This window comes from Camelus ferus, chromosome 25 (genome assembly GCF_009834535.1).
Source record: "Camelus ferus isolate YT-003-E chromosome 25, BCGSAC_Cfer_1.0, whole genome shotgun sequence".
NCBI lineage: Eukaryota > Metazoa > Chordata > Mammalia > Artiodactyla > Camelidae > Camelus > Camelus ferus.
In genome coordinates, this window is record NC_045720.1 from 21,780,262 (window position 1) to 21,804,679 (window position 24,418).

The following is a 24,418-nucleotide window of genomic DNA, read 5'->3' on the forward strand; positions in this document are numbered from 1 at the left end:
TGGGCTGTGCAAGATGGTTCTGGAAAGGTTCAAGGAAGTATGTTTTTCCTCTGGATTGAGTGCTGTCAGAACATTGGAGCAGTTCTATTATTGGGTATCAATATTTTTTTCTAGAAGGTGGAAGGAATGGAACACACTTAAACCTATGATTGGCAGGGGGAAGCAAAATTCTCTCATACTATCAGAGATGGAGGAATCTTGGTCATTTTGGTGGTTTGGACAGTGTTTTTGGTTTTTTTATTTGTTTTATTTTGTTTTATTTTTCCAAGCTTAGATATGATTATAGAAAGGTCTTATTTTTGTCTTGTTTCAACAAGGTCAAAGAGTTATCATGTCTGATGTTAATTGTTAGTGAAATTGTTCATGATCAACAGTAGAAAACCATGGCCTATCAGTTAGAGCCAGGCCAGCTCCAGGCTGACAGCATCCAGGGGTTTTCTTTTTCCTTTCCTTCCCTTCCCTTCCCTTCCCTTCCCTTCCCTTCCCTTCCCTTCCCTTCCCTTCCCTTCCCTTCCCTTCCCTTCCCTTCCCTTTCCTTTCCTTTCCTTTCCCTTCCCTTCCTCAATATTCAGAATGGTTTAAAGTGATAGTTAAAGTGCTAAAACATGTTCTTTCATAGCCAAACCCAACCAAAGTATGGTATTGAACAGAGAAAGGAAAATAGAGACTGGCGAAGTACAATTTGTCACCCCTGAGATGCTCTATTATTTACTAATGTGCCAGGCAACTCAACCATGTAGAGAAGAATCTTTGGCACATTACTTTTAGATCCTAACGGGCTCAGTACTAAGTAGGATACTTTTAATTAGATACCAGAATATGGAGAAGTCATTTTGTGCAAAAGATACTGAAATTTTCTTACGGATAATTCAAGAGATTTCTCAGTAACTTGTTTACTATACTTGTGTTTTTTTCATCTCTAGGAAAATACTGAGTAGCTTCTTGTTGATCCAGCCCTGATGTCTCACCTCTAAATCTAGGGTTGAACATTTTCTTTTGATTTATAAGATTCTCCCTTATACAGGCAGGGAAACAAATTGATTATAAAGTACTAATAAATAAAAAGTAATGTTTGTAAGTAATTTAAGCACCACTGAAACTTAACCTGTATGGTTCATGTCAACTCACTAGCAGATTTTCTCCAAAAAGGAAAAAAAAATTTATTTTTCCATCTTAGTTAGGACTTGGAGAATATTTATTTAATCACTCCCAACTCTACTTTCAAGAGGAGCTGTTTAAAATTATTCTACATAACTTTTGAAATAACACTGCCAAAATTACATAACTGAATATGCAATTAACAGTGCTTTACATCCTCCAAGTCTTCCCCAAATCATGAAATTATCATTCTTGAACTAATCTGGGTCACCACTGAAGTACAACAGTGGTTATAGAGAGCTTCGAGCTTATGAGGGAACGCAGGACTTTTTTTTTCCTGTGTAAGAAATACCGAATCCTTATTCAGCAGAAAAATTGTTCACTGGTGCTTTTTGGTTTAGAGAAGGAATAGCAATTTGCTGACATCCTTGTTTGTCTTTTTTTGAGGAAGCCTTTAATAGCTCAGTTGAAACAACGTAAATAAATGCAGCATTCTTTTTTTGGAATTGGGTTGGATATTTCATTACAAAGAAAATAGGAAATTAAAAATAACCAAAAAATATTATCAGGATCAAGCCCTAAAGCGATTTTAGGTAGCAAATTTATTGGATCAGGAAGCATACATTGATACACATTTGAATGGAAACAGAGCATAATTCAAACAATAGTCATCCTCAAAAGACACTGACATGTAGGATATCATGCCCTCATGTAGTTATTCAATAGTCAATGGTATTTTAAAGCTGAATGGTCAAATAAAATGATGCATCTAAAGAAAACAGCACTGTGCTAACAGTTCTGAGACCACAGCACACCTTTATAGAGTGCTTGCTATTTGCCAGGCACTGCTTCTACTGCTTGGCATGTATAAACATTTTGCTCCTTATAACTTCCTGTTGAAGTGGCATAAAATTAGTACCATTATCATTACTATTGTGTAAGTGAAGAAACGTGAGGTAGAGGACAAGTAACTTGCCCAGGATTTCCTAACTTGTCAGCATTAGAAACAGAATTTAAACCAAGAGAGTCTGAACGAGTCCATACTGAGTATCACAAGAGGGTATTTCAGGTGTATTTTGTACTCACTCACTGTTCCTTCTTTCATTTGTCTAGCATTCAGTCACTCAGCAAATATTTATTGAGTACTGCTATATCAGGTACTGTATTACGCCCTGAGGAGTTAGCAGTTAATAAGGTAAACAACTAAACAACGGTCCCTGCTCCCGGGCAGCTTACATTCTTGACTATAAGAATGCAAAAAAATGGGCAATTAACAAACAATACAGATTGTGAAAATCGCCAGAGGGAAAATGGAAGGAGGTGAAATAGAGTAACTGCAAGAGGTTAACTGTAGGCAGCCTGATCTCAGAGGATGTCTCTTCTAGTCGTGTGAGGGCAAACTTACAAAAGAGATAGGAAGAGAGGTTTCAAGAAAGCAGGGTAAGTAAAAGTAGAATTATACACCATAAAGTTTAGGCATGTTATCAAACATTATGCTATCAACCATTCAAGAGCTGTGTTGATTAGGGAATAGAAGAGACTGCAAGTAAGGAGTAGGTTGTAGAGAGGTTTGATTCTGTTCAAGGTTTTTTATGAAAAAGTGAAAAGACGTGGTTTAATATTTTTTTATGAGGTGAGAATGGCATCGTAGGTGGGTGATACAACAAATCAGGGGTGCTTGAATGAAGGTACTCTTTAGGTGGGGGAGAGAAACTACCTTTGTTTCTTTGCAGCTAAAAATATAAACAGCTTAATAGGTGGAGCTGAAGTTAAATGAAGTTAGAAACTCTTGAAGATCACAATATTGAGACTTCTAATTTACTGTCAAGTCATTTGGGGACAGTTGTGAGTTTTTTAAGCATCAATTAACAATTATTTATTTAACACCCACTGCAATATAGACTCTTGCCTAGTCTCTGGGTATCCACGTTTGTCCCCTTCCAATTGTCTTGATTTCCTACTGTCGCGAGAGTTACTTTTTTATTTAAAGGAGAAACCTGGTCACTTTTACTCCCAGACTTAAAATTCTTCATAGGCTTCCTATTAGCATCTGCTTAAAGTAAATCCTGAGCATGACCTGTAGATTCCTGTTGAATTTTACCCAAGCACACCTCGCTTTCTCATCCCTTCTCACTTTCTCCAGGGCCTTCTCACCCTAGCTCCTCTGGTCTTCCTCTTTGCTGGTGTTTTCCTTGCTGATTCCTCTGCCTGAGTTATTCTTCTCTTTGACAGCCCTCTTCCCAACACACTCACACACTCCTAGTTTCAATTAGTTAAATTCTACTCATTAATGAGATTATTTGATTAAACGCTCACCAACAATTAGTGCCTATAAGGGCAAGATGTGTCTGCTCTGTCCACTCTTGCATTCCCAAAACATATGATATGGTGTCTGGCACATCATAGTCCCTCAATAATATTTATTTAATTAATAAAAAACTGTGCTAGACATTACAGAAAATGTTAACTATGTGCGCAATGGTCCCACACAAGCTAAACATGGAACAAAGGACTAACACATTAATGAATAAGGTTGAAACTACTCAAGACAGTAGAACACTAAATGCTAAGGATTATGGTGACAACTTGAAGACCTGCCAAGCTTGTAAAAATGATGGTGTGGAGTAGGGCATTAACATGACAAATACAAGGGGCCTGAGAAGACTGGTGTGAAATACAACAGGTACCACAAAGGAGGGTTTGGCGAAAATTAAGATAAAATAAACTTGCTTGATCTAAGATTATCAATGTAATCTGTAGGCTATGAAAAGCCACTCTAAATTGATCATAGGGAAATGACAGAACCAAAATAATTTTCTAATACAGGTCTCTTTATCTGTGAATGTGGGAGAAAATGTGGCTTAGTTTTAAAACAGAATGTGGTTCAAATTCTGGCTCATGAACTGGACAGATAATTCAACCCTTCTTAATTTAGTATTCTGTCTTGCAACATGGGTATATTTACACACGTCTTGATGCAGCAATATAGTAATTAAATAAAATAACTTATGTAAGCACCTTACAGAGTTCTTTGCACATAGTGGATTCCACGCAAATACTATCTCAGTTCCCTTCCACCACTTCACTTGTGTATAGAAAGGACTGTACCAGAGAGCACAGAAGACAAGGAATATTCTATATGCCAATTTATTAACACAGTGTGTTAATTTCTTAAGGCTGCAGGAAAAAAGCGTCCCAAGCTGTGTTGCTTAACCAGGAAGAATTGTTTTCTCTCATAGTTCTGGAGTGTAGACTTACGAAATCAAAGTACAGAGAAGGCCATGCTCTCTCTGAAGGCTATTTGTAAGGATCCTTCCTTGCCTCATCCTGGCTTCTAGTGGTGGCCAGAAATCTTCTGCATTCCTTTCCTTATAGCTAAGTCATTTCAGTCTGTCCTTTTCGTCACATGTTTTTCCTGTGTATTCCTGTCTCTTTTTATAAGGACACCAATCATACAGGTTTAAGGGTCCACCTTAATTTAATATGACCTCACTTTAACTCATTAATCTACAACAATCATATTTCCAAATGATATCCTCAGGGTCCAGAAGAGACATAAATCTGGGGAGGGAGACACTATGCAACCAAATAAAACATAGATGAAATGATGGGTATCTACTGAGATGGTGGCCTTAAGAATAGAAAGACCCTGGGCACATTTTAGATTTATTTTAATGAGCTAACTGGTAGAAATTGGTGAAGATTGAAAACAGAATTGTCGGCAGCTGTTTATGATTTAAGTTTTTGCAGTACTTTGTCATCAAGGGTCAAAAGAAAAACAAATGCAAAAAGGTCCCTTTTATCATTCCCTTCTCCTTTACAATGTAATCAAAATTACATGGTTCAGTCCTAAAAGTGTCTCAGGCAGGTTCTGTTTAGATCTCATTCTCCAGTGTCCTGACCCACAATTGCCTCTGTTTCATCCTCATTTGCAATTTTAGGCTTCAGAGTTGTCTTAGGGAAGACTAGTTGTTTAGAGATGATTTCCCTCCTGAGGAAACCTATGTTTTCTGTGTCATTTAGCAAAATTATTGGATTATAAACAAAGTGATAGGAGCTAATTACTCAATTGTGAAAAAGACCATCTCCTTCCTCATATTACTTAAAACCCAGATGGAGTCACAAACAAGGCAAAAGTAAGCTAATAAATAGAAAAATGATACATTTTCAAATTTATTTTCTAATCACAGATTAGATTACATGTGCCACAAAACGGAGTTCTGTGATTAGAAAACAACACTAAGAGGTAAGGAGAAGTAGGCAGTGAAGAGCTCAGAAGAGATGTTCATCCTGGTGATAGAAAATTGAGAATTGACACACAAAGTCAGACCTGAGTCAGAAGAATCAGTGAAATCACTTAAATGGAGACTGTAGAAAATTTGTTCAAAGGAAAGTTTATTCAAAATTCAAATCTATAAAATTGATGAAAGGAGTATTACTCTTATTGCTCTTATTGAGGTAGAGGCAGGAGGTAAGAATATTATACCTCCTCACACACTCCCTGAGCCCAAAGTGGTCCCTTGACTCTAGGGACACAGTTTATAAAACTGCTGGTGATAGTAAAGAACAGAGAGTAAGAAGGAATTTAGCTCACAGCACTATGGTCTTGCAAAAATAACATGGTATCTCTGAGCATCATCTTCCTCATTAACAATCTAGTCTTTTAAGCTCTTTTAGTCCAACATCTAGTCTTTTAAACTCTCCAAGTGAGTTTTCTATGTCATCCTAAGCATGTTCTACAAATGGCAGGAGTCACGGATTCCTCCTTGATAAAAATGTGCTTCTTCTTTAAAATAATTTGTGATTAACATGAAGATTAAAAGTAACTTTACAGGTAAGCAGAAGTAAAATAATACACATGTGGGCATCTCTACACTTCTCTGACTTCTGAGTTGAACTCCAGTCTACATTAGGATCAGATAAAACCTTCTCCTCTAAAGCATATTCTCATAAGGATTTCTCCGTGCAGAGCTCTCTGTATCTTTCTATCCCCTTGCCCTTGCCTCTTTAGAATTTCTTACAGCTACCTTTTACCTCAATAATTGTAATTTTTGTTTATGTTGCCTCCTCCGTCTGAAATGCTCTTATCCCATAATTACCCTTCAGAACTGGAAAAAGTGTTATTCATCCTTTAAAATTTATCTCATTCATCTCTTTTTATCAGAGTTTTCCTTAACTTGTCTGGTTGATGTTCTCAGTACTCTCAGTAGGACCCATACTGAAGATACGGGCTGAGGTCAGAGGACATAGCCTGGAGTCCTGGCAAGTTACTGTGTCTTTTAAGCCTCACTCTTTATTTCCGCATTGAGGGACATAAAGAACTTAACTCCAAAGTTTAAGTAGTAAAATTAAGCATATAAAACACATTTTTATTCAAATGTTATAATAGCGTAAAATATGTTTCTTGAATTAATGAATATGTTAACTTTTTTGAAGACAACTAGTGAAAACAAGGTTTAATCAAACAAATGATTGTGATATAGATATTATATGGGGCCAGTAGTCATGATGCTTAGATTCGTAAAGACCATTTTCAGTGCCCTTTAACTCATGCCAAACAGGAATCTCTGATCTAATGGAATGACCTATTCAAGTGATGTAGATAATTAGAAACATAAAATTTAGCAGATGCTTTTTAAACATACTAACCTAGCATGATGAAAGAAGGCTCTGGAGCCAGACTACCTATGTTCAAGTCCCAGCTCTGCCTATTATAGTTGTATGAGTTGTACAAATTCTGTAATAGTTTTTTTTTTTTTTTTATAAAACCGGGTAAGTATAGAACTAGTTACATAAATTAAGTAGTAAAATAAATGATAATTTTGTGAAGACTAATAGAGTTAATACAATTAAAGTGTATATAGTATTTCCTGGAGTAGAGTAAACATTGAGTACTTGTTTGCAGATTATGACTGTATGCTAGGTACTTTGCTAAGTATAGGGGAAGCTGTGATGGGCCTTGGGAAGACAGGCATTGAGCACATAAACAAATATGAGTATATAATTCCAAATGGTGATCATGCCAAGATGGAAGCACGTAATAAGAAGGACTAAAATGAGGGTAAGAAATAAGGAGTTAAAAGTTAAGAATTCTTACCATGGGAAAATATTTAAGGAATCATTAATTTTCTCTCAATGTTGCAGCATTTCTTTAAAATAAAAAAAACAGTTAAAACTTGATAAATTCTACTATTTATTTTTATTCTTATAAATAAACCTTATATAATTGTCTTTTTTTCACATATGTGAGTGTATATATAGCTGCTCAGTAAGCATATTATCTATTTTTATAGCCTATCAACTAAGAGTGTGTCAGCCTCCACCACCTGTACCCAATGCTGAAATTTTGACAGAAGATGATGAATTTGAAATAGGTAAAGTCTGTTAAATTATTCAAAGAAAACTTACTGTTAACAGAGATATTTGTTATAAAAGAAATAAAAATAAAGAATAGTAACAGCCTGTTTTAGATCTTCTTTCTTTGAATTGATAGGGATTATTTAGAACTCGTAAGAATGGATAGAAGTGAAAAGAGGAAAGGAAATAATAGGCAAGAAGAAAGAATTCTGTATTTCTAGAATGTACAATTAGAAAACAGTACAGGAATTTGAACCGTGTAACTATTCTGGTGGTTCCTTCCAAATTATTGTTTTGCTGCCTTCCAACATTGTAGTCTTAACTACTGTTCTTTGAATTTAGGTATAAGCCTGATACATACAATGAAGGATATGTAGGTTGAATTGGAAGTCATGTTTTATTTCCATATCCTTGAAAATGGTTGATTATGCTCAGCTTAATCATAAATAAAGTCCTTTTAAAACTGGGTTGGAAATTTAATCCCAATAATGTCTCATAGTTTGAAAAATATATGTAAGAAAAGAAGATATCTAGATATCTTAATGTTGCCATAATAAACTTTTATCACTATTATCCTATTAATTTTGGTTGAGAAATGTAAGAAAATATCAATGCCTAATGTAAATCTAATCTTAACATAAAGCAATAACTAGCAATAACTGCTTGATATATTTTTAATGAATATCTTACCTGTACCAACCAGATTATTTCGTTATTACTATTGCTTATTTCCAACCAGATTGCCCGAGTACAGTCTTCCTGGTAGTTTATTCTTGGCTTCCATTCTTATTGGTCAGTGCTTATGACATACTAGTAGTCCAGTATTTTGAATGTCATCCCCACTTATAACTAATAGAATTTTTAATACTCATTGAAAATGACTGAAAGGAAAAAATTCTGATTTTACAGTTGAAACATCTATTCATTTTAACCATTACCTTTTTGCTTGTCTGAAGCCCTCTCTTCTTTTTTTTAAATAGGTGATATTATTAGGTATCAGTGTCTTCCAGGATTTACTTTGGTTGGTAATGCAATTCTGACATGCAGATTAGGAGAAAGACTCCAGATGGATGGAGCACCTCCAGTTTGTCAAGGTACCAGTTCTTATGATGATTTATTTCTAAATGTTTGTTTTATGTTTAATTTAATACTAGCAAAATTGAGAAAAAAACTGTTTTACATAATTATTATATATTTTACTTACAATAATATTAAAAATTATACAACTTATATGTGGTATTTTTTTATTCCATTATTTCTCAGAGTTAACACTGAACATTTTTTATTCATCCAAGATTTAATTTTTCTAGTTTATCCCAAAGTCAGTTCAACATATTTAAATTATTTTTGCTGTGAGGGGTGGGAATGGAGGTAGAAAGCAAGAGAAATCACTTTAAACAAATGTTCCAATGTTCATCGCAAATAGTTTCTATTCTAATCACTAGAATCATTAAACTTTATTGAGCACCTGTTAAGAATGAAAATGTGAGGAAAAAATAAACAAAAAAGTTATAAATGGTCCCTACTGTGGAGGCAACATGATATAGAGGGTATGACAGCCATACAGATTGTGGCAATACAGTATTTAGGAATTAGGCCAGGGGACAGTAGAAGCATATAATTTTAAACTGTTTATGGAACAGGGAATCTTGTCGAAGGCATTGCTCCCTGAGATATGGGTTCCAAATGACAAGTGAGACCTACCTTTGGTACAATTAAGGTAGAAAAAGGGTGGTCCAAGTGACAGATGAATATGCAAAGATACAGAAATGAAAGTGAAGTCTGAATTTCAAGGAATTCACTATGTTACAAGGGCCATGATGGACCTTGATGGACCTTGAATGATGTGCTGGGATTTTGATGTTCAGGAATCATGTATTATTCATTTATGTAGCTCCTAGGGCCCATAACAGTGCCTAACACATAGTAACTAATTATAGATATTGGTTAATTTGAATAAAGTTAAATTGAACTTAATTATCCCTCCCCAGATTTTCTTGGATTATTTCCTTCATTGGAGTTTATTCCTGAGAAATAGCCATCTATTTTCTGTGCAGTATCTTAATTGTTATAATGAGCCCAAAACAACAATTCTCTATTATTACAAACATGCTGTAAGTAGGAATTAACATTTGGTTTTTCTACCTCATTTGAATCCTTTCAAGAAGATGAAAGGATTTTCATAATGGGCTTTTACAATATCAAAAAGAAAGATGTGTCTGGAGGTATAAACCAGCCAAATGTGAGAATTTCTGTTGCTCTAAGAGGCATTTTATAGGTCATTTTAAAGTTGTTGGGTATTCTGAAGTCTATTACCTATATTCTTGATATTAAAATGTCATTCATTCAGCTTTCTCCTTCATACAAGGCTACTCTTTAGACTTTTTAGGATTATTTAGCATTTACATTTAGATCTTTAGATATGTAAATGGAGACGATAGAGTCTGAGTCTTTGGGGAAATCAAGCATGGGAAAATAACTTGGGCAGACACGGGAAGGTATGAACAAGCAATTACATATCAGGATTTCTTCCTTGACCCAATACACGCATTACGTTGTGAGCTCTTGGAGGGCAGCTCTTCTTTTCTTATATCTGGATCCCAATTCAATATTATTTTAATTAAACCAAACCAAACAAAGCAATCCTGCTAACCTAGTTATTTCAGAGTCCCTCATCTGTCAAACTTTCAATATCTTATTCCTAAAAGCATAATTCCCTATAGATTTAGTAAACGTGTCTCTTCTTATTCTGTCTGCTGTAGAGAATACAAAAAAGATAAATTTTTGTTTCATGATAACACTTCAGGCAGTAGCTAAAAGTTAATAACTCATCCCTCAGAATGAGTCTATGCAGAGTTACTATATTAATTAATTGACTAGGCATTTGAGCTAAAAAGCTGACTTATAATTTTTGGGTTAATTCACAAGCTTGCTAAAAATTAGTCATTTATTTGGAATCTGTTGGAACTGAATTTGTTGGAATTCACTGTTTTTAGTCTATTTTAAATTATTTGATTTTTTTTTTAATTTCCTAATAGGGGCTACATTATTTTTGTTATTCTTTCCTGGATCCTCTTTAGTTATTTACATCATACTTTAAACATGTAAAGCAGTACTAAATATGGTGCCTTCAAAGGGTTTGATATAAATTAAATGTAATGGGTGATTACATTTGATGGTTAAAAACATGGGATCCATCCAGCTGAATCTGTGACACTTCAAAGTTTTGTATGTATCATGGGGATACAAATTTTACACACTTCTTAAAGTTGTAGTGGCAAGTAATATAATGCATGAAAGGTGCTTACTAGTGTCTAACGTATAGTGACAATGAATATTTACTCTCATTCTTGATGATTGTCTTATTGTTGGTTAGTTTGAGAATAGGTTAATTTGTGTATTTACAGTAAATTATATTGAATCATACCAATTTTTCAAAAGTAATATGGGATATTTGTTCAGTTAAAAACATCAAGGCCAATAAGATATGGCACTTTTGTTGTTGTTGTTAACAATAGCCTAAGAAGAAACACAAAAAACGAGGAAATAATAGCCATAAAATTGCTAACTGCAATCATATAGGCATACAATACAGAGGCACCAAGAAAGAAAACTACAATTCTGCTTGGGTTGAGGAAGGAGAGGTTCAGGAAGTGTTTCACAGAGGATGAGACACTTGATCTGGGCCTTGAAATGCACTAACATTTCAAATGCAGCAGACAAGAGAAGGACGTTTGAAACAGAAGCACTAACAGGTGTGCTGAGTTCAGAAAGTTATAGGTCATCCAGTATATTTGGAGCATTCTGTTTCAGAGGAGGAACAGCAGAAAACGAAGCAGGAGAGGTAGGCAAGGGCTGAACTTGGAGGGCTTGTGTCAAGCTGGGAAGGTGCTGGGTGGTTTTTGGTGAGGGAGAAACGTGCTCAGGAACCCAGTTACTTCTTAGCTAAGTATTTCAGAAGTATTAAAGAGCTGGGCTCACATTAAATAAGCCCTTTCTTAAAGCTTACTTCAACTTGTCATAAGATTATATGTGTCTTTTGTTTCAATATGCCATAGCTATCTATTTACTAATGTTCTTCATCTCTGATTCAAGTTTTCCATTCCATTTCTAATCTCCAAGTTTGTTTGTTTGTTTTACATACTTTTCATTTTGTGAAAAACAAACATCAGGTTTCCCTTTTTAGACTGAGAATGACCTAACAAATTTACTCAATTATTTTTTTCAAATCTTAAAATTACATCTGAGAAGCAAACATCTCAGATTGAAATAGAGAAATAGATGTAAAGGGAAAAAAATCGAGCTTTTAATTTAGCTACAGTATATTCTATAGTCCAAATTCAAATATCTGTATGTTAAGTCATGGCAGATTTTATTTTGAAGTTATTTCAAGTTATTAACTTGATTGAAGAGCAGTCATATGTTGCCATAATTCACCATTTCATTTAGTCTTTTCCATCCCTACACTTCTTGAAGACTTTATAACTCAAAATATTTCATGTCCTTGCACCCAGAAAGTAACAAATATATAAATCCTTCATCTATTCATCTGTATTCCAGCAACTGTATTTGGTGTTTCCAAGCCTAGTTTAGTCGAGCAAACATTGAAAAACAAAGATTCTATTTAAGATAGTGATCTAATTATTCTGAGAGACAACACTCTGACTCCAAGGTAAAATTCGATGCATAGTAATTGGATTAGGAAATGGCATGAGATGTATTTCCAATTCACCAAACCTTCAAAAGGTATCTTGTCTACCCTTCACTTCAGGTGCTTAGATATCCCCCATAATAACACTCAAAAATTGGTCCATGCTGTTTTAAAAGCTACGATGTGCATAGGACATTTTTCTGTAGTGGCTACAGTGGCTATATTGAGCAATTCCAATACTCTTCCCAAATCATAGAAGCTCAAATTCTTAAGAAAAAAAAAAAAAAAAGCAAAAAAAGGCATCATTTGAGTGATAAGGATTTCATCATCTTGATTACATTCTCATTTCAAATGCAAATTTAAGTAGATGTTTGTGTTATTTGGTCCAATGCATAATGCTATTGAGGACAATTAAAGTAGTTTACTATGCTTTGGTGACACACACACACACACACATACTCAGGATATATAGCAGAGATGTTGTTATTAAGTAAGAAGAAGAACTTGTGCTTTGTCTCACATTTATGGTCTGGCAACAGCATGAAGAACTGAAAGGTAACTGGTGACCCCAAATTGTGTTAAATCTTCATGGCTTAAGCATATTCCTGAGATAAGAAGTGGCTTTGCCTGGAATGAATACTCTGAGACAGGGAAGTTCCTGTCTGTCCTCACATACCTCAGTGAGTTTGAAGATGGAAGGAAAATTAAGGAAGGAAAAGGACAGGGTATTGACAGAGACAACAGAGGCAGATGGAAGAGGATTTAAGAAGATGAAAGAAGGTAGGGAAATACTATAAGGAAATAGAAGAATAGGAGAGCCTTATCTTTTAATTATAAACTTATTGTCCAGAAAATTAATGTATCTTCCATGTAATAATACAAGGAAATTAATACTATATAATTTTAGGTCATTCCTTCATTTTTGGAACTGCAGAATTATTATACAACTTGTCTTCTTATACACATAGTCCAAGGTCTTGTCTCCTTGATTGTTATTCAACAGAAAGCAGAATTCACAGAATTTAAAATGCAGTTTTCACTTAGGTATAAAACACTAACATTATCTAATGATATTTTCTTGGCAGTACTGTGTCCTGCCAATGAATTACGCCTGGATTCTACGGGAGTCATACTGAGCCCTGGATATCCTGACAGTTACCCAAATCTTCAAATGTGTGCCTGGAGCATTTCAGTGGAAAAAGGATATAATATCAGCATGTTTGTAGAATTCTTCCAGACAGAAAAAGAATTTGATGTTCTTCAGGTGTATGATGGTAACCATGGGTTATATTTACTAGATATTCATCAAATTCAATTCAGATTCTGTAATTATACATTAAGATCTTCATTATAAACAACTGTTTAAATGATTTTATTTTATCTTATGAGTATTTTTAGAAATATCAACATCAAATTTACCTATATATCATATGAAAATTGTAGTTAGTTTGATTGTTACTTTATAAATTGTAGCTGTTTTAGCTATGAAATTAAAATGTTTAAAACAAACATTTTACATTATGTTTTAAGTTATTGTTGAAGCAGATTGTTTCTGGATCTGTTTCACCATATTCAGTACTATGCTAAAAATATAAAATACTAAAGATAAATTGTTCAGTTATATCTAAATTGTATTATTTTCTTTCTAAAGGACCAAATATTCAAAGTCCAGTGCTCATTTCCCTCAGTGGGGATTATTCATCTGCTTTCAATATAACAAGCAACGGTCATGAAGTATTTCTTCAGTGGTCAGCAGATCATGGCAATAACAAAAAAGGCTTCCGGATAAGATATATAGGTATGTGATACTTACAACTTGAGTACAGATCTCACCTGCATCCTCGTACGACTGTGATTAAAGGGCACAAACACAGACACTATTTGGTTAGACATGAATTTAAATTCCTTCGCTGATGTTTCTTGCACAATTTATGTAGCATCTCTTTGCCTCAGTTTCCTCATTGTAATGATAATATTTTATCATTCATATGATTTTTGAAATGATTAAAAGCACTGAAGATATTTATGACTTATGTAAGTTAATTACAAATTAAACTATGATATTTTAATGCTTTTTCCCCAATAGGTGTTTCCCTTGAACTCTCACAAAATGTAAATAGCTTTGCTCAGTTGTGTATGTACATATAATCTACTTATTATAACTCCTTTAAATGATAAGTATAAACAAAAGATAAACATACAATGGTAAAATTTGTTTTCATTCTTGCCCACCTATTATGATAGTTGCTAAAATATATTAAATATTGAAAGAGCAAATGATGAAAATCTCATTTAAAAACTTTTCATTTTGAAAAAAAATAGTTGCTTTGTCATCATTGCTTTTCACTGAGTAATGTTCAGAAACATGTGGGCTGAAAATCCTTTTTAACATCAAGATGAAATAGCTTTTTCTGTATGACTTCCTGTTTATAAGGTCTGCTGATACTGAGTGAATAATTTTCTTGTTGAGTAAGTGTACATGGTTTTCCATGATGTGACAGTTATATTTTTTTTTTCTTCATTGCCTTCTTAAATCACGTCAGAAGCCATGGGTATATGCTCAGTAACAGAATACTTCAGAACCAATCAGCCATCTCTTTCTGTACAGTGTTCAGACCATGACTCCTGAAACCATGGGTCATTGCTAGTTAGTTCTACTAAAATTACTTCCTTAAATATTTTATAAATAATTCTGACACAATTGTAGACATAAACGTAAATAAATTTTGAATTCCAGGTGTAAAAATACTCTCAAATTTTGCTCCTTGATATAAATTTGCATGTGTATGTAATATACAAATAAAACAATTTTGTCTGTTTTGATTTTAAAATTATAAGATGATAGTTTGACTTTATCAACAGTTTGTCCTTTACATATTAGAAGTAACTTGTCACTGACACTATATTATAACATGTATACAAGTTTTATCCTATAATAAGTATTCTATTAAATTTAAAAATGTTATTAGGCATGCATAGGAGAAATGCTTAAAAATTGAAATATATGCCCAAGTCATTCTTAAGATTTTTCATATTTGAATCTGTTTCTATTCCATGAACAATATAAATGTTTTATTAAAGTTGTGCCTAAAGACTATATTAATAAGCTGAATTGTATTTTTGATGATGATAATATTAACTTAAAGGGGAACCATTCAAATCCAGTAATTATTAGCATTAGATTTTCTATATTAAAGATTAATCCTTATTTATGTTGATATTCATGACAGAGTTGGATATAAATATAATGAAAACATCATTTTTAGCCCCAAGAGCAACTTGACATATCGAATATACATTTTTCCTTTAGAAAATGACAAGTTATGACATATACATTCTAAGTCCAATCTATTTCTTACTATTTACCCCTAAAGTCTCACTTTTCTCACATGAATACATTGAAGTTTCAAAGGGTAAATGGAGCCTGCCAGGCTGAATAGGCTCAAAAGTATATATATATGAAAAAGCCATTTGACATTATCTTTTGACATTTCAGACTTCAGGAGATGAAAAAAGTTTTATTTTATCGGCATTTTTTATCACCATATGTAAGCACTCTCGACAGCATGGAAACTCTTTAATAAACTAGAAGAGAGGATTGTGGAATGTGGAGGGTCTATTTTAGACATCCACCAAAATGAAATGCATGGCCTGACATGACATAGGTGTCTGGAGATAATTTCAAAGTGACGTGTAAACAACATACTCTAAAATATTGCTACCAAAGCTGTGGCATTTAGGCCCTTTAAATGACAGAAAATATCATTTCCAAATTTCAATGAAGTATTTGGAGGGCTTTTGTACCTCCAGGGTTTTAAGAAAGTGTGATGTATTTCAATTCAGGGGATATCTTCAGTGACAACAAGAATTAGAAGAAAGCCTAGAAATAGTTATGTCTCCTAAAAGTTATCTCAATTGGTTGTCAGGAGGATGGAAAATAATGTGATGTCCATATGAAGTAAAATTCACATAGATGGCAATTGACATATTTTTAAGAACTAGTATTTACTTTTAGGTTTTTATAACTCTAGATTGTAAAGAGTTTCTGATTCATTAACTATACAGTAATTTTTTTTTCTTTTAAAAAGCTTTCTACTGTAGTACACCAGAATCCCCACCTCATGGATACATCATCAGTCAGACAGGTGGACAGCTTAATAGTGTGGTCCGCTGGGCCTGTGATCGAGGATTCCGACTCGTTGGGAAAAGCAGTGCTGTGTGCAGAAAGTCTTCCTACGGGTATCATGCATGGGATGCACCAGTCCCAGCTTGTCAAGGTGAAGTATATTAACCAAAAGTAGATAAGCACATTAATCACAGATTAAGCCTATTTAACTTTTTCATTTGGATTGCTGAAACTTCCAAAAATACAAATATTCAGAAGCGTATTATGGACCCCTATAAGGAAAATAAGGCTTAAAAACACAGAATGATAAATTTGAGGAGAATGAGACACATTGTCTTATAATTGTTCATTTGGTTATGTGATTTATGCCTTTACTCTATCCACTTATGTATGTACTTTACTCATACATTTACCGTTTGCTGTCAGAAAATGAATGACCCAGAACTGGAGTTGGTGTTAGTGTGAAGTCTGCAAAGAGAAAAGAGGACAAGAGTGAACAAGTTCACTGAAGGCTTTCACTCCATGTATGCAAACATGTGCTCGCAGAGCAACAAATTCAAAAGAGGAAAATATAGCCAATTACATTATTTTTGCTTCACTGTTCAGCTAACTCTATAATAGAGATGTCTTTTAGTTTCATTTTATTTTGTTAAAAATCAAGCACTATCTGAGCTTTATATCCTGCTATAGCAAAAGAATGACAAATCAACTAATGGCATATTTCAGAGCTTTGGACAAATTATTGTTTTTAAAAAGTACTAGAGTTTCTCGGCTAGGAATAGTATAGAAACGGTCACGCTGTATTCCTTTCCTTACTTTTAATTTGTGCTTGTTTGAAAATTCTGCAGAGAAGCCTCTGACATCCACCCAGTGATGGGGGTTCTTCTGAACTCTGTTTTCCTTTTTTTTGGCTGAGAAGTTAAATTGTAAGCTATGTAGAGGCAACTTTGTCCTATCACTTTATTATGTTTCCTTTTTTAGTTCTCAAATATAGTCATACTAACCACATCTATGAACTCTATACTATTTAGACTAAATTTTATTTTTACTTTGCTCCAAGTTTAACCTATACTATCCCAAGAAGGTATAGTTAATTTTTAAGAAGTGAGTAAATACATGATCTTTGGTAGAGCTTCATTGGGAAGAAAGTTTATTACAAATTAAAATTCCCAGAAGCCCTAGGTGGAAATACAAACATTGTTTTAACAGATATCAGGGGACCATTTATATCTGCTTTTTAGAGGTCTATAATTAGATAGCATGGATGATAACATAATTATATGAGATTGCTTATATAATTTATTAAGTCTATATTACTGCTTTTCTGTTTATAATTTGCAAGTTATCAAATTACAAAAGATCAAACTACTCACCAGTAAGGAGTCTGCCATTCAGTTTTGAGAATTTCATATGGCTTTCACTAAGATTTTTTTCACTTTATAGTCAATTTGCATGGATTAATTAAAATTAAATACCTAAATGGTAGGTTTTATAAGAGAAGTAGAAACGATTTTAGGTTAAATTAGGAGAAAAGTAAATAGAATACAGCTTTTGTAAATACTCAGACTAAATTTACGGCTTCCTGTTACTTCTTTTTATATGAGAAAAATATAGCTACAAATCCAGAATCTCTTACATGAAACCAATAAAACTAGATATTTCAGAATTTAGAACTTTTCTGATTTTTTTGAGGTACATATATATACAGTACATATACCAAATGTTACATAATAACTCCAACTGGTTCTAAGGATGCACCCACATTCAAATATATTATCTTTCTGCAGAGATATGTATAAATATTTACACTGAATATGATATAAAAGATACAAATAATCTCAATTTAATTAGGGTTTTGCTGCCAACCACATGTATTCTTTAAAAGAGTATTTTTTTTTTCTTTTTGGGGTACAAAAGTTTGTCCTTGTAGAGCAAAGATTGGAAACAGTTGATCTTATGAGATTTCCTTATAGACATTTTAACTCATAAGATGTGAAAATATATATAATAAATTATGTAAATATATATTTTTACTGTAATTATCACATTATGGTAAAACTAATTTTTATGTAAATCAGATTTATTGTAGATAAAACCCAAAATATCTAAGACATGTCAATGAAATGCAGGAAGATCCAAACTAGGTTTTAAGACAATAAGTCCTGGCCCAAAATTTATTAAATATATCCATACACATGATATTCATGGTTGGTGCCCAAGCTCATAGAGTTTGGCTGGGCCTAAGACAAAGTAATATCCAGCTTTCAGGTAAAATAAATCTGTTCGTTTCATTCCTGGCCAAAGTCCTGATGAGTATTGGTTACCACCAACTTCATAATCTTTAATAACTATCAAATTCAGTTGACTGAATTTGCTGGATGGTGGTTCAGACATGAGTTAGCACTAATCCACTCTGTATTTACCTAACTTGCATTCTTTATATCATCTGTATGCATTCTGATTAACCATGCACATGCCAATAAGAAACTAAGTAAGAAACCAAGAAATATAGTGCTAATAATGTATGGATTCAATGGATTCACCAATTTAAAAATACGTTCAATGAGAGTTCGAAATAAATGATTCAGGAAGTTGTAGTTCAGAAAAGCTTTTTGGAGAGGTGTTCTGAAATTGTTTCAGAGAAATTAATAAAATTCCAAATAGTTTTATATGCTTTACAATTTAAGAGACTTATCTAATAAATTATTTTTCTCTTTCCTTGTTTTTTTGTGTATATTATTATTTCAGCAATTTCCTGTGGGATTCCTAAAGCTCCAACAAATGGAGGAATACTCACAACAGACTATTTGGTAGGAACTCGAGTTACCTATTTTTGTAATGATGGATATCGATTGTCATCTAAGGAACTTACCACTGCTGTATGTCAATCAGATGGAACTTGGAGCAATCATAACAAGACCCCTCGCTGTGTTGGTATGTATGTTAAGGAAATTTTACCACTTGTGTTTCTACTGGCATCTTATATGGTTTGAAATTGTATGTATATTCAAATTTTATAGCTAATCTCTGAAATGAAGTGTGATGTCTAAGAAGGAATTTAAAGTAGGTTAGGTTGTCTTGTTCTATAAAGAACTGGAAGACAGTATAAGGACTTTTGATTCATTTTCAGAAGCTCCAGAATATTTATGTCAAATATATAAAGTGACATTTCATTTTACATAACAAAGCTTTATTTATTTTGGAAAAAGTCATTCATCAATCAACATGTGTTTTCAAGACACAGGCCTTTGGGAAAAAAATTAAAGGTTGCATTAATAAAATAGTATTTCAATATGTTCAGCTCTGGTTTTTATAAACAGAAATGATGCTGCTGAGATGATCCATAATACTAACTTTTGTCAGAATTCTTCATGTTACTTACATTTAGACTATTTCTTTAATAGTCATTAAATGCCTGTCATTAATACCTTAATAGGTAAATGAATACTATATAATGGTTATAGAAAATAATTCTGATTTTTTTGAGGAACCTCCATACTGCTGAATGTGTACATTCCATAATGGCTCTACCAGTTTACATTCACAACTTGTGCAAGGATTCCCTCTTTTCCACATCCTGTCAATCATCACTCAATAAAGCTGGGTAAAAAGAGGAAAGAATACTTTTAAATCAGCTTCAAGCAAATGAAACAATTTAAAAAAACTAATATTACTGGAATGATTCATCACTGAAATATACCTCATGTAGTAAAGAATAAACTTAGATATGATAATCTAAAAAAAAGCAAGGAAATAAGGGAGTAGAGGTAATTCAGTAATATGGATTCTAGGTAGATGGAATAATATGTACAGACTTCCAAGTGTGAAATAACATGACGTGTTCAAGGAGCAACCAACAGTATCATAGAGCTGAGGGAATGGAAAAGATTAGCATGAAAAAAAAATTTGCACAATAGTGAAGGAACTAAGGAAGTGGTGAACTAAGGATGCAGTAGACATGAGAAATAGTTGAGAGGTATAACAGATATGACTGACCTATTATCATTTATTTTCTTGGTTTGTGTATAGTTGCTACATGCCCAAGCATCAACTCCTTTACTTTGGAACACGGAAGATGGAGAATTGTGAATGGCTCCCATTATGAATACAAAACCAAGGTTGTTTTCAGCTGTGACCCTGGTTACCATGGACTAGGTCCTGCTTCCATTGAATGTCTTCCTAATGGTACCTGGAGTTGGAGGAATGAAAGACCATACTGCCAAAGTAGGTATATGCTCTGCTAAGCTTATTTCATAATCCTTGGTGACTGAATAACTTGATCACTTTTCCCAAACACACTAGAGCAATAATGAAGTAATATTATTTAAAAGATCATTATTAAAGTCATGTTAAAATTTTATAACTGTTTTTTTGTATTTGTAAATGCTTGTTAAAATAAAGAAGCATGGGCTTTGGAGTCAGAAATCCTATGCTTAGATTCTAGGTCCATCATTTACTAAAACAACTAGGCACTGCTTTTAGCCCTTGCCATGTATTATTTCATTTATTCTTTAGTTCCCATGCTATAAATCAGTGAATGTTATTACATTCATTTTATCAAAAGGGAAACTGAGCCCAAGATCTAATCATATTACGTAAGTCACAGAGCCTACAGTGACTTATGGTGGAGAATTGAGTTTCAAACCAAGGAATCTAATTACGGCCTCTGTCTTTTGATGTTATATGGTGTTTATTCTCTCTGATCCCATTTCTTAAGCTAGAAAATTACAATAATACCTATCTCATAGTTATTATGAAGATTTAATGGTGTGACATGTTGAAAATATCAGCTGGAACCTGATTCACAGCAGCAGCTCAATAACTACTTACTGAATCAAATTGAACATTTTAATCATTGCAATCTCTTTTTTTTTTCTTTCTTCTTCTTCTTTTTTTTTTTTGGTGGAGATACTGGAGATTGAACCCAGGACCTCACGCATGCTAAGCATGCGCTCTACCACTGTTCTGTTTTCCTCCCCCACCCCCAGGCATTATTATATTATAAATGGCCAGTGTCTAATATAGATAAGCTAATTGAACGTAAGACAATCAGGTAAAATATCTTGAATTCCCTTTGAACTTCCTTTACTGCTTTATTGAGGGTTTACTTTGTGCCTGGAAATAAGATAGGCTGAAAATACATCCTTTTATTTCATGTTAAACACAACTCTATGGCATTTATGGTATAGATACTTATAATTTATAAGTAAACTAATAAAAAATCAGAAGTATAAATAAGATTATGATAATTAAAAAGTTTAACATAGCAGACAACTGCCTATATGTAACAAGTACACAAGTACCTAGTAGTATTTTACTTATGAATGCTCTGTTTTGCAATTTATTTTCTTAATCTCTAAGCATAGGTTTTGGAGTTGCCATTTTTATAAGATAATCATATTGATGAATTAAAATCTCAAAATATATATCTAAATTACATTACGTATTCTAAAAATATGGCATATATACTTCAAATTTTTGCCTTATTCTTTCACTTTTTCACCCAGGATCTTTTCTTTCCTCAAGCTTTGTTGTTCTTCCATTATAATTTTGTTAAAAAGGCAGATGAGATAAAGGTATTTCAAGGAGCTAGGAAAAACTTATATACAACAGAAATATTAATTTAATCAGACATGGAAAAATATTTGTCTGGTTGCTTAGTGCTCAATTCTTTACTGTGTAGAAGGGTTTATGTAAAACGTAAGATCAGATTCCTTGCACAGCAAAGGAAACCATAAATGAAACAAAGTAACAACCTACAGAATGGGAGAAAATATTTGCAAATGACATGACTGACAAGGGACTAATTTCCAAATTTACAAACAGCTCATACAGCTTAATATCAAAAAATAAACAACCCAATCAAAAAATGAGCAGAAGACCTAAACAGACATTTCTCCAAAGATGACATACAGATGGCCAACAGGTACATGAAAAGATGCTCAATATCGCTAATTATTAGAGAAAATCAAATCAAAACTACAGTGAGGTATCACCTCACACCAGTCAGAATGGCCATCATTAAAGGATCTACAAATAATAAATGCTGGAGAGGGTGTGGAGAAAAAGGAACCCTCCTGCACTGTTGGTGGGAATGTAAATTGGTGCAGCCACTATGGAGGTTCCTTAAAAACTAAAAATTGACTGACCACATGATTCAGCAACCTCACTCCTGAGCATATATCCAGATAAAACTGTAAGTTGAAAACACATATCCCCCAGTGTTCATAGCAGCACTATTGACAATAGCCAAGACATGGAAACAACCCAAATGTCCATCAACAGATGCATGGAAAAAGAAGATATGGTATATATACAATGGAATATTACTCAGCCATAAAAAGAACGAAATAGTGTTATTTGCAACAACATAGATGGAGATTATCATATTAAGTGAAGTAAATCAGACTGAGAAAGACAAATATAATATGATATCACTTATATGTGAATCTAAAAAAAAAATGATACAAATTCTAACTACAAATCAAAAACAGACTCACGGACATAGAAAACAAACTATGGTTACCAAAGGGGAAAGAGTGCTGAGGGATAAACTAGGGATTGGTGATTAACAGACACAGGTTACTACATATAAAATAATAAACAAGGATCAACTGTGTAGCACAGCAAATTATATTCAATTTCTTATAATAATATATAATGGAAAAGAATCTGAAAAGAAAAAAATATATGTATATATATGTATAACTGAGTCACTTTGCTGTACACCTGAAGCTAATATTGTAAATCAATTGCACCTCAATAAAAAAATTTTAAATAAGTAAATAAAAATAAAAGTAATCTGAAAAGAAAAAAAAAGATCAGTTTCCTGCTCACAGTTCAAAATGGAGGGAAGACAAATACCTAAGAATCACAATTCATTGAAAAAAATGGAAAGAATTGTATTTCTTCTGGTTCTCTACTTAGTCATCTTTAAAATAATATACATTTATTTTTATTAATAAATGAATATCATAACTACCTATGGATGATTTGGGGGGGATTTGTTCAAAACAATCAGTACAATTACTATTTTATGTTAATTTTTTAAAGTCTGCAAATTTTCTACTTGTATATCTAATAGCCTCCTAAAGCAGAGCTGAAAACCTGAGCTGGAGCCAGAATAAAGCCTGGTGGTTAAATATTCAATTCTGGAGTTAGACAGCTAGGTTCAAATTTTAATTTAGCTATTAACAGGCTATGGAATCTTATTAAAGTTACTTACCTTTTATGTGCTCATAACCTAGTGCACACTATTCAGATAATGACTGCCCCTACCTCATAGAATTGTTTCGAGAATTACAGAAGTTAAAGCACTAGTAATAATGTCTGGTACAAAGTAAGCACTCAATAAACACTATCTATTACTGTTTTTATTCTAGAAAGAAACTTCATTTGTGAACTTTAAATATGGAGTCATAAGACCTGGATTCTGAATGACCTACAGAATCAGTTAACCTCTGTTTTTCAACTTTTTGAAATCTAAAAACAAATGTGAAATATAATTATATCTAATGGTTCTTGTAAGAATCAAATGATGTTTCGAATATAAAGAGCTTTCTAAACTGTAGAGTTCTCAACAAAAATTAATTATAATTACAATCTTAGCTAATGAGGAAACTTTGGCTCAGATGAATCGAAGAACTTGCCCAGCGTCACCTGATAAGTCACAGAAAGATTCTGAACTAATGAATTAACCTTTGTTTAATTTTGTGATTTTTTTTCCCACTACAACCTGCTGAGTGACCATATTGGCTAAGCAAAAAATGCAGGCAAAATATCTTCATCACATGTCACTGCCACTTAGAAGGTTTTAAATTTTAAATTATGTCATCTATTTTCTCTACACTGTCACACTCATTCAAACATGTTTTACAAATGTCAGTTTCAATTGTAAGTATGTCACATCATAGAAATTCAAAATGTTTAAAGCATGGTTTTGTTCCAAGTTCATATTGACTGTGCCTTTAAATATTTTTACTTTTTATTGTTTTCAAGTTATTTCCTGTGGAGAACTACCTACACCTCCAAATGGAAATAAGATTGGAACTCAAAATACATATGGCTCAACAGCCATCTTTACCTGTGATTCAGGATTCATGCTTGTGGGCTCTGCTGTACGGGAATGCCTTTCCTCAGGTCTTTGGAGTGGATCTGAAACCAGATGCCTAGGTACAGATTTTTAA

The 24,418-nt window shown here is 33.2% G+C and overlaps 1 protein-coding gene across 1 annotated transcript in view; it reads left to right on the forward strand.

Moving 5' to 3' along the window:
• Positions 1–24,418, forward strand: part of CSMD3 (CUB and Sushi multiple domains 3) — a 1,015,135-nt gene that overhangs the window by 925,347 nt on the left and 65,370 nt on the right. Inside the window, 8 exon segments of the mRNA XM_032468125.1 lie at positions 7,392–7,472; positions 8,436–8,549; positions 13,192–13,380; positions 13,758–13,904; positions 16,195–16,383; positions 18,981–19,166; positions 20,262–20,456; positions 24,231–24,404. Of these exon segments, the coding sequence (XP_032324016.1) occupies positions 7,392–7,472; positions 8,436–8,549; positions 13,192–13,380; positions 13,758–13,904; positions 16,195–16,383; positions 18,981–19,166; positions 20,262–20,456; positions 24,231–24,404 (1,275 nt within the window).